Here is a 12,438-nt window from a genome sequence, read left to right on the forward strand (position 1 = left end):
ATGGCTTTATTTCTGCTGGACAGGTAATCTTGCTGTTTTCATTTTGATGGCATTTATTTTTTCATGAAGCATGTATCACTAGCACACCTAACTACCTAATATTAGCTACCTAACGTTACGTAGCATAACTAACGGTACTGGCTTAGCTATGACAGTGTAACTTTGGTGTCGACTAGTATAACGTTACTGTTAGTGAGCCAGGGTTGAGACGATAAATAAGCAATAGGCCTATCTGCAGTCGAAAGCTGTTTTATTTAATTTCGCCGAATCTAACTTTAGGTTAAAAAGTTTAGGGGATCTATTTTTATACCTAGCTTTACCCTCTGCCTAAACTGTGTTCCTATTTTCACCGTGAACTCTACCTACTCCGTTTTTTCACGTTTGGTTTGTTGTTATATGCTCTACATATGTTTACATATGTCTTTATGTTGTATCTGTATGTGCTATACAATATATGTTGTGTGTGTGTGTGTGTTATATTATCTTGGGTCTGCAATGCAGTTGTGAGAAGGTGTTTGAGTGTATGTAATTCAGTTTATCTGTAAACAATCTTATGTTATGAATCTTACAAATTCACCTTCATCACAGTGTAACTGATAGTAACGGCAAACGTGTATCAATGAAGCTATTTATAGCTTTGCCTTATATTGAGTTTGATTCCGTTACGAGCTAGTAAAATATTTTAAACTTTACAAGTATCGTTATGCGAGCTGGATAGTGAGTACTAACAGCCATGTTAATTGTTTATATTCATACTGATAAAGTTAGTTATTTTATTACTTGTGATTCTGACATGATGTCACTACATCTGGTAAAGCTGGTAAACACGTCCGACTCTTCCAGCTGAGCGAATGACCGGGATCGCGCGTTCATTTGTTTTGGGGGCGTGGCTTTGGAAGGAGCCGAGTAGGGAGGGAGTGGGAGTTAATGGAATAATGAGCTGTGTTTATTGTAGTCCTAAGAGGACTACAGACACTCGATTTTTATAATTTCTGTTTCCAGAGTACTTACATTTTAATTATGCATTGATATATAAAGACAGTTTAAACAAATTTTGACAAAAAGTATTTTTGTGGATTTCTACCTACAATACCTTTAAGCAAAACCTAGCTGGTGAGGTTAATCAACTAGCTTTGGTCCTGGTGGAGTTTCTGGAAATGTTACTGGTTAAACTAGACAAGAAGCTTAGTGGGACACTAGCAAACCAGTTAACATAGGCTTGTCAGCACGGTAGTGTAAAACTAGCACACAAGAAATACCCTATGGTGTTAGTGTAAAAAATCACCCAAACTTCACATCACATCTTGTGATTTTGCAGTTTTGAAAGGAAAATCTGTGAAAGTGAATTTGGCTTTAGGGGCTACAACAATAACAGTGAGAGTACACGCCGTCCAGAATAACTGGAACAAGCATTTTGGCAAAGCTGGTTCAAACAGAGGTCACCAAAAGCAATAAATTCAGCAGCGAGTGTGAAGTTATGCCCACGGATGTTTAGCAGCAGACATAACAGTCTAGAGGCCCAAGACACTTCTGTTAACACACCACGAGACCCATGAGTATAAAGAAATGTAAACGTGATCAGCTGGGATAGACTATATTTACTCTGATTACTAACAATGCTGGATGAATACTTGGTTTGCTGCATGTGGATCTCACACAGTTCGCTAATAGAAACTGTTACAGACTGCTGAGGGATCCATGGGAAAAATAAATAAACAGACTGTGCAATAATGAACTTACAGAGCCAGTGGAGCAGTTGTCAGACTCTTGAACAACATCATACAGCACCGCATCTTTGACGAAGACAGCAACGGCTTTCAAAATGAAGGACACGAACAGGTGCATGTGGATATAGTTACGCGTGCAGTGGAGTTTCCTGAGGGAATACAAGGAATACAATCAGCCACACTTACTGAATCTAAAATACGATAAGCCTGATTGAGAAGTCCCCTGCCCCCTAATTACATCCCGTCCTTGGAACTAATAACGGAAAAAAATGACAGCTAATTACACTACAAACGAAATCCTAATTGAGCTTTCTGGTCCTTGAAAGGGGTTCGTTAAACAGGTAATTTGTTGCATTGTGTTGTCCATTTCACACACATTTCTACTTACCGTAAACATGGGAATTCACAAAATCTGATTTAAAATTCAAGGTTATAGCTGCTCGTTTAATGTCCAACATGCTTATTTAATATTATCAAGCAATGGCTGTGCAGTCAGAATACTAACCACAATGCATCTACACTATGGAACAAAGTAAGTCATATGGGTTTGGAGAAATACAAGAGTGAGTAAATTATGACATAATATTGATTTTATGGGGGAGCTATTCTTCTAAGAGTTCATTAAGACCTGCATAGACATGCAATCTAATATCCAAGAACACCCTGAACATGTTTTTGTTTTGTTTATATTGTCCATATCTCACACTTGTAAAACAGCTGACACTTTGTTTAAACACTGGGTTCTTTCTGCCTCAGGTTCAAAGAAAAGATTAATATTTTATAGAACCTAACAGTCGTACTCTCAAATACTGACACATCTACAAATCTGTCATGCTGTAAGTACTGTTAGCTTATAACACAATACAAGACAATACAAAAATAATCCCACCCCAAAAATAAAAATGTTGATGTTGCTGGGATTCAATTTTTGCATCACTTGATCAATTTGCAAATTGTTTGCTGGGTTCCCTATCAGAATAATCTGAATCCTATTGTCACTCATGAGTATGAAAAAAATAATATGTATTTGATAAAAAAACGAGAATATTGTGGAATATTATTAAAATTTCCCGTATTCAGTCACATGATCCTTAAGAAATCATTCTAATATGCTGATTTGGTGCTCAATGAACATTTCTTCTTATTGCCAATGTTGAAAACATTTGTGCTGCTTAATAAACGATGCATTTTCTTCAGGATTCTTTGATGAACAGAAATTTCAACAGAACAAAATCTATATAAAGCAGAATATTTTTAACTACTTTGTTACTTTTGTTCAATTTAATCCACACTTGCTGAAGTAGTAATTTCTGTTAAAGGAAAAAAAATCTAACTGACCTCAAACTTTCAAGAGTAATGTACTTCTCACAAAGCTAAATACACAACACAATGCAGATTCTGCGTTTTGTCTCTACATGCAAATATTATATCCTCTTTATGAAAATCATGTTTCAAAGGGTTGGATTATGATTTCACTTTTCGAACTTTAGTTAGTATGTAATGTTATTGTTTCAAAGTTCAAAGCAAAGGGAGATATTTTCTTTTAAAGAAATTATTTTTCAAGGACTACAACAAACAGCTGGTAAGGACTGCAGGACATTCCTACCGGGTTAGTGACATCACCAACCCTAGAATTTACATGAACCCGGCATGACAGAATATGCTAATTAATGTCTAGAAGATAACTACACAAATGCAACATGAATTCATCAACTAACCATTCAGGAATGTCCTGTTGCATTGTACATGTTGTCACAATCTTCTTGAGTCTCTCCATCTTTTTCTGACTCAGGTTTGAACATAAAAGGCTAAAAGTGTTTGAAATTTTCAGTACATGTCTGTGTGAGGTAATAGGACACAAGCTGTTGTAGCTCCGCCCTCTGTGCCGGGTACAGCAGCTCATTTGCATTTAAAGGGACAGACACAGAAATTGTGCGTTTTTGCTCACCCTCAAAAAGTGACAATTTTAACATGCTATATAAAAATACCTGTGGGGTAATTTGTGCTAAAACTTCACATATACACTATGGGGACATCAAAGACTTGTTTTAGTAGCTTATTATTATTAAGCTTATTGGCTCAAGTCTTTTCGGTAACACTTTAAGATTTCATTTGTTAACATGAACTAACCATGCACAATATGTTTTTTGTGCATTTCTTAAGGTTAGTTAATGCAAATGTTAATGTTCATGTTAGTTCAGAGCATTAACTGCAATGTTAACGGATAGAACTTAAAATTAATAAATTAATACATTGTATTAAATGTATTGTAAATCCTGAGATTAACCAAGATTAATAAATTCTGTATTTGAAGTATTGTTAGTTCATGTTAACTAATGTAGTGTTACCAGTATTTCTTTTGTCTAGCAACTTCATCATTGAAGAGTCTGTTTATACTGAGTTTCCCTGAATTTGTCTTTTGTCTGGTTTTTGACTTATGCTATTGGATTTTAATTTGTCTAGCTTCATTGGTGATGTCTTGTTTCAATTTGTTACAATTATGTGTCCAGTAAGATGAATTCTAAACAATGTGTGGAAAAGTTACTATTGATTACTCCATGAAATCCAATTGTTTTGTTCCTGTGTCAAAAGCCTGCTGAGATGGATCCAAAATATTATACATTACAGCAGGGCGAAATCAATGAATCTCGTTTTTATGGTCACAGCAGCATCCACCCCTAGGTTTGGATATTTGATAAGGTTCCTACACTGTAAAAATCTCTTTTTTTTCATGGGCTTTTTAGAGTTTTGCCCAAAAGTTTAGTCCAAATATATTGGACTAATCAATTGGATAACTTATGTTTAGTTTAGTAAAGTAAAAAAAGATTTTTTTCAGTATATGAACAATGACATTAAAATAAAGATTCAAAAACACATGCGAACCAGCGATGAAGCGTTGGTTTTTATACCAGTTGCAGTATTTCATTGCATAACATTGCAGTTCTCCCTTACTGACTATAACTTTACATTCATTTGAGTTAAAGGTCAAATCAGTGTGTTTCCTTTAACCTAGAACTCATGCGCAGGCATGATGTCTCTGGTTTGCTTATTTCACATGCTGTGATCTGACACTATCAGCACGATTTTACAGACACACGGGTCTATGTTGTGTCACTATTGCGTGGCCATCTGCAGGATAACCTTGCATTATACCACTGACAGGTTTAGACTCTACAAAACTTTTTTACCAAGTGTTTCTTGGTAAAGGAACAATTTAATTAGACCACAGACTGTGTTTCCACCAACCAATGACAACTTGTGACCCGAGTCATTCAATGGAGTGGGAGCAAGTGTTCAAACCGGCAATAATAACCTGAGGTGTGATCAGGTCTTCAGCCCCTGTCAGTCCCTAAAATCCCACACCAGACTGATATAGTCTCAGTTAAGACTGCTAAAGCCTGCAGCTCGAGTGCAGATAGTGTTAAGAGATGGGATTAGGACTGATTATTTTGCTCCAGAGCTGAACATGAGCAGCTTTACTGTTCTGCCATACTTGTGATACACATGAACCTTATTACTGATGGGAATGGCAGCATTAAGGGTGGGTTGTGGTGGTTAAACCTCGGGTTGGTAATCAGAAGAAGAACGCCGTGAACTATCATATTTGTGCCCTTGAGCAAAGCACTTAACCCCAGGATGCTCCAAAGAGGATTGACGCTGTAATAACTGTGCTGTGAGATGCTGAAAGTATCCGTTTATGACTGTTTACAGCAGAACTTGTGCATTTTTATAGGTCAGCTTCTTACTAGGTTTATCAGACGCGGACTAGACGGAGTCCTGGTTTTATGAGTCCTGTCCCCAAAAATGTCCCCATTTTATAGCAAGTTCTAAACACCCTGCATTTACAGTGTAAATAAGCCTTAACAACATAGCCTGTTGGTTACCAGAGCATACTTACAGTAGTGAATATTTTAAAGGGGCTATATATAATCATTTTCATGTATTAATCGCTTATTTTATTCCCAATGTGTGAACAGCTTCTAACAAAACGTAAAAAATGAGACATTCCACGACTTGACTGTAGAGAGCCTGAAGACTGATTTTTATGCAAAGGACTTTGTGTGAGAGAAAAAAAGTGCCGGATGTGACGTTTACAGTATTTGCGCTCCGGGGAGTTAATTCATAGAACTAATAATTCAGTGATAGTATTTTGACAACTGAACTAGGAAATGTCCCTGGTTTTCAGAAATCTGATCACCTTATTATGACCAAGATACATCCATTGCAGTTATTGTAATGAGCATGTCACAGTAATGTGCCATGTCAAAAATGAATCATTCACCAGAACAGCATCATTAATAGTCTAATCCACTACAAATTTAATGTTTAATTCATACACAAATAATGTTTCCTAAGTGATTTGAACGCTAACTTTGTGCCGCTTAAATGGTTTATTTACGAACACTGCACTGAAATGATTCTCTGATGGTGAAGAGTCTTCTTTGCCCTAGATGAAATGTGTGTTGGAAAATATAAGAAAGCAGGGAGTTCTGTCTCTAGTGAGCCAGATCAATCACTGTAGTCTCACAACGGAAGCATGTTGTTCGCTGTTTAATCCTCGACAGCTTCAGCGATTCAGTGACTCGCTCCATGACACCTCACGGTGCATTTAGGGTTGGCTTTAACCATGCATGAAACACTGTTTTCTGTGTTTAAAGCCTGTTAAAATGTCCTCCTTCAGTGTGAACTTCATGTGGGGACAGAAAGGTTGAAAAACTGTTTTGCCCAGGAAATATTCAAATAAATTGTAATTAAGAGATTTGTAATACCATTTTAAAATAAATGAATACATTTTTAAAAAATGATCTCAAATTTGAAATCACATTCTAAAAATGTTTTCCATGTTACATTTAAAATCTCACTATTTATAAAAAATTTTTTTTTAAAGAATTTCAGGCAGTCGTAACTTGTATATTGTACCCTGTTCTTGGACCCTGTTCTTGCAATTCATTTATATGAAGATGTTTAAAAATTGAATTATTTCACTCTCAGCTCATTTGAACTGTCAGGTAGACACAAAGTCATTTGTCCTAAAAATAATTGCTTTGGATAGGTTCTTTAAAACTAGTTGAAGCAAAAATGGTACTACAAACATGATACATCTAAAAAAAAAAAAAAAAAATGGTAACACTTTATTTCAGTGTCCTTGTTATGTTACATGTAGTTACTATACTAATGACTATAAATTATGCAAAATTACATGCAGCTAACCCTAAACCAAAAACCTATTCTTAACCCTATGGTAAGTACATGTAATTAATTAATATTACTCAGTACTTAAATGTGTAATTACAATGTAACAAGGACAACTTAAAATAAAGTGTAACCACATTGTTGAGAAGTTTTTGTGTCCCTAAGCTGCAAAGTGCAAAGCATTTGCCACAGCCCTCTTAGCCTGTTCATTTCCCTATTAACCTCTAGCTCCACCCACCTGATCTTAAGCCAATAAGGGCTCTATCAGGCTTTATCAACTGAGTATTTCCTCCTTAGGCATGTTCTTTAGTTATTTAGATGTGTATTTGATGAGCTTATAGTATGAGTAGATGGCCTAATGTATTGTCTAAATTACTTTATTTCCTGTGAATTCAATGGAATATTGGCAGTTACCATGAATCTGATGGTTTACATTGTTTACATTGATAAACTATTTACATTGATAGTTTACATTGTTTATTGTAAACTAAAACACTGTATTTCTGTTCTTTTCTAGAAACCGCACCCACACACACACACACACACACACACACACACACACACACACACACACACACACACAGACACACACACACACACACACACACACACACACACACACACACACACACACACACACACACACACACCTGCTTGGATGTAAAATAAAGACCTTGATACCTGAGTGACTAGACTGGACCTGTTCTTACCGACAGCCCCATTGGCTTCAAGCTAGCTACCTAAGCATCCCCTTACTCCTTCTCACACATTGTTTTGGCAGACGAGCATAATCTGCTGAACATAACCCACCCCTAGACCTACATGTTAGCATAGTTTCAACAAATGTAGAAATTCTTACCTGAATATACAAAGTATTACAATGGCAGTAGTAAGAGAAATAAGAGAAACACTGTGTCCAATGGTGTAGCCAATCTTTATTGACCTGAAGAAACTATCCTGCAAAAGAAAAGAAAGAATGTGTTCACTAAACAGCACTGTACTCAGTTTAAATAACCATGTCAGCAAAAATTTTCAAATTACACTACCGTTAAAAAATTTGGGGTCCGCAATTTTCTTTTTTAAAAGGAAATTAATACTTATATTTAGCAACTATGCATTAAATTGATCCAAGGAAATACTTTTATAATGTTACAAAAAATTATATTTCAAATAAATGCTGTTCTTTTAAATGTTCTATTTGGCAAAGTACTGTTTTTTCAGAAAACTATTAAGCAACACAACTGTTTTCAACATTGATGATAATATTTTTTTTTGACCGTCCGTTACCACGTTCTTTCAATTGTGACCTATATCCGATTTAAGTGTTTACACTTGCCATACGATCTGAAACATCGTGCATGCTTAAAATGATGACAGTAGTGAATAAAACCTTTTGATTATGGGTTTACATTTCTTACAACCACTAAATGCACTTTCTAGCTTATCATTCTTTTAAAAGCAAGAAATTCACATTTTGTCTTGGACTAAAAAAGTATCTCACGTGTAGTATGTCAGTATTGTGTTTAATGTGTAAAACTAAATATAAACGATTTTTAAAAAAGCACACTGCTCTCAGTATGTTTGACGAGAGTGGGGTCAAAACATGCATTCACTGCCCCTCAAAACAACCTTCATAAACACTACAGCTCATAAAAACAACAGCCATGGTCTCTGACCATTACTCAGTGCACTGGCTTTGTGTCCATTTTAAGATCCTGATGTCTGAAAAGGAGGATTCTTACTCAAGGTTTTCTTTTTTGTGGTAAGTATGGGTACTGTGCTGTCTCTCCAATGCAAATTTTTCAAAGACACACCTGCATATTTTAAATAACCCCATCTATAGCCTTTGACCAAAGTTGAATATAAAAACCTGAACATAGCAACAAGGAGCATCAGACACTCATCAACAAGAACATAAAATTATGTCCCATGCCCACATATTCCCGGTTGGTCTGAAGACTGAACGTGCTGATTACCCATCCTGCTGATGCGAAAACATGCTGGGAAAGCTTTCATCAAAGGGCAAAGGTCATTTGCTCTTCACTTAACTATACTCTGCTCAAAAGATCAAGGCTTTTCATGTTATATAATAACTTCAGCGATGGCTTATTTGTATGTTTACAAATGCCTCCAAGGATTGACACCGACGTGCATCACTACATAAAGGAGCTATTATGTTTGGACTTAGTTTGCACTAGGCAATAAAAGGCAGGCTGGAAAAGGAGGCTAAGAGGTTGACTGAAAAAAGGTGAACGTTAAAGCTTGGGTTTTTTGGGTGAGGGACACTCAATTTGACATGAGAATGATCGTTTTGTGTGGGCTTAAAGTCCAATACGTCAAGAGCCTGAGCATTTCAGTGTTGTATAATGCCAGTGGAGTTGAACACTAGTTTGACATAAATGTTCTAAGATATTTTGCATGTACGTACTGTATGATGCTCTCTAATGTCTCCCAATTAACTTAAGTGATAGTGAACTACTTTAGCCCTATATGGATGGTAATTTTTTCTCATGGGGACTTCTAAAAATACATTTGCATGTACCTCAGATGTCGATTTATTCACAGTTGGGGAGAAAGTTTTGTGATACTACGAACCAATGAACGTGCTGCTTAAGTGGTCAGTCATGTAATCGTCAGCTGTAAACAACATTTCTGTTATTGTTGGACAATTAATCAATTTATATTTAATTTAACAATAGAAAAAAATATCTTATTTATTATTTAAATATCCTGTTTAAAAATAGGAATGTGCTATGGTTTAATTGGTTTTCTGTCTAGAATTTTATCTCTCAAACTGATGGATGTCATTTTAGAAATGTGGAAATTAGCAGATGTACTGTACTTAATTTAGAGTAAGTTAGAAATAGTCTCAAAAGATCACATGATTTTGTTCTCTTATTTCTTTGTCTTCTTAACAGCTCGTATTTCAGTAATAAAAGTGTCCATATTTAGTGTGAAGTGCACCGGTTACCCCACTTTGCAGGGGTCAAAAAGGATTTAGACAATGACTTTTGAATTGATACCTTCTTGTAAACTCAGAAATGTGGATTCAGAGTTCGGATGGGATTTAAATTCAGAAAAACAGTAGGTAATTCAGCCAGGAATTTTTGCGCAGATGGTTGGAGAAAAAAACTTGGACGGCAATAAAAATCACTGACAAGCCCCTGTACTGTAAATGTTAAAATAATCTTACGTCTCCGTGAGAAACAATTACTCGCCGAACAGAGAAACAATTTGTACTTACGTCGTCAACAGTGCCATTCAGATTATAGCCACAATACACTGCGATTTCCATCGGGTCCATTTCAGTCCAGCCATCAGCAGTGCAAGTCTTTGAGAGGTTACCTGTGTGAGAAATGTAAAGGTCATTAACCTCAAGATACACATGCTGGCTGCTCCATTTAGAAGTTGCATCTGTTTATTACTCTTTCGATTTTAACTGAAACAAAGTGAGCCCTGAGAGCTGGCGTCTTGGAGTGAGTCCACACAAAGTTAAATGGCTTTATGGAATAAAGCAGAGAAATGCGGGGCTACGTCAACCGTCTCGCTGAGGTGTTTCTTGGCAGTTCTCGCTGCACAGTGGCCCACTGAATGCAAAACTCTGTATCAGATCAATACGCAATGAGACCCAACTGAGCACTGTGATTCAGTGAGCGTATTGTTTTGATCTATGCTGTATACAAATTTGAACAATGAATTATTGAGATGCTTGGTAAAGAAAAACAACATTTTTTAGGTCATAAGAGTTATGCAGTGTTGGGAAAGCTAATTGTAATCACTTTTTTAAGGAGTTAAACTACATTCAAAATACTGTTTGAAAAGGTAGGTAGCTACATTATAAGTTATAAACAAAATTTTCAAATTACATTGAAGTTACTTAAGGGAAATTTATAAATGAAATGTAACATGTATGTTCTGTTTAAGCCTGCCTGAGTTTGTAGTTTGTTTCCTTGGTTACTCATTAGTTAATCATTCTGTTTAGTTCCCTCATTACTCCCCATGTACAGTTGTAATCTAAAGTATTCATCCCCAATTTCAAATCAGGTTTATTGGCCTGAAAATTTACAGAGTTTCAACTGTTTACAATGAAAAAAATCTAACAAAAGTAATTGAAATAGCTCAACACAACAAATGTTTCAAGTGGTTTCTCCAAATTCAACTGAAACTTTTAATGACTTCAAATGTCTCAAAATTATTCAACCCCCTGAATAGAATCCCTCACAACCGCTCAAATCTGCAAAGCAGATTTTGTCTCAAGCACACTTGATGCAATTAATCACATGAAATATCTGAACTGGCTAGGTTTGTTGAGTGTTACATTTGACTGCATGTTAGAAATATGGCGACGTCAAAAGAATGGTCCAAAAAGTAAAGAGTTTCAAAAATAAGTTTCATCGCCCTTCACAAACAAGGAACAGGATACAAAAAGATAGCGAAGGCACTAAATGTTCCTAGAGACAGCGTTGGACACATGGTTCGCAAGTTCAAAGTTAATTGAACAATGGTTACACTACCTGGATGGGTCAGGAAAAGGAGACTTGACTGCAAAAGAGCTACAGCAAGACTTGGTGGCAACAGGCACAGAGGTTTCAGCTCGCAGAGTAAGGCGCGTACTAAACGCATGCAGTTTCCATGCTAGAACTCCAAGATGTACACCACCACTGACCCAAAAGCACAAGAAAAGTCTGCTCCAATTTGCTCAAAATCATATAAATAAGCCAAAGAAATTTTGGGATTCTGTTCTGTGAAGTAATGAAGCAAAACTGTAACTTTTTGTCCCTATGGATCAGTGGTATGTCTGTAGGAAGAAGAAAGAAGCATATGCTGAAAAGAACATTCTGCCAACAGTTCAGCATGGTTGGGCTCGGTGATGCCCTGGGGCTGCTTTGCATCCTCTGGCACTGGAAACCTGCAGCGTGTGGAAGGCAATATGGATTCATTGAAGTATCAGGAAATCCTCTGAGAAAACGTCATGCCGTCAGTGAGGAAACTGAAGCTTGGACCTTCCAACAGGACAATGATACCAAGCATACCTCAAATTCCACCAAGGCTTGGAGGATTCTACAGTGGCCATCACAGTCACCTGACTTAGAAAATCTCTAGTGGGATTTGAAGAAGGCGGTTGCAGCACTCAAACCCAAGAATATTAATGAACAGCAGGCCATTGCTCATGAGGAAGGGGCTAAGATTCTTTAAAAAGTGCTGCCAGAAGCTGGTGTCTGGTTATAGCTACATCTCGTTTGTAGCAGGTCATAACAGCAAAAGGGTGTTCTACTAAGTACTAAATATGCTTGCCATGAAGGGCATGAATAATTTTGAGACTGCAGATGTCATTAAAAGTTGCATTTTAAGTTACATTTGGAGAAACCACTTGAAACATTTGTTATATTGAGCTATTTCAATGACTTTTGTTTGATTTGTTCACTTCAAACAGATCAAAGTCTGTACAATTTGCCAATAAGCCTGATTTGCAATGGGGGTTGAATAATTTCGATTACAACTGTATTTAAGCCATGAG

General features: G+C 36.5%; 2 protein-coding genes across 2 annotated transcripts in view; one reads left to right on the forward strand and one right to left on the reverse strand.

Annotated features, from left to right (window-relative positions):
• The window catches only part of fam162a (family with sequence similarity 162 member A), a 155,805-nt gene that overhangs the window by 30,379 nt on the left and 112,988 nt on the right, over positions 1-12,438 (forward strand). The gene's annotated exons all lie outside the window — the stretch shown is intronic.
• The window catches only part of vipr1b (vasoactive intestinal peptide receptor 1b), a 62,938-nt gene that overhangs the window by 12,661 nt on the left and 37,839 nt on the right, over positions 1-12,438 (reverse strand). The window contains exons 5-7 of the mRNA XM_077244622.1: positions 10,165-10,265; positions 7,780-7,877; positions 1,741-1,876 (exon numbers count right to left, since the gene is read on the reverse strand). Coding sequence (XP_077100737.1) covers positions 1,741-1,876; positions 7,780-7,877; positions 10,165-10,265 — 335 coding nt within the window. The remainder of the gene's footprint in view (positions 1-1,740; positions 1,877-7,779; positions 7,878-10,164; positions 10,266-12,438) is intronic.

This window comes from Siphateles boraxobius, unplaced genomic scaffold (assembly GCF_051911475.1).
Source record: "Siphateles boraxobius isolate OS27281-9 unplaced genomic scaffold, OSU_SipBor_1 26, whole genome shotgun sequence".
Taxonomy (NCBI): Eukaryota; Metazoa; Chordata; class Actinopteri; order Cypriniformes; family Leuciscidae; genus Siphateles; species Siphateles boraxobius.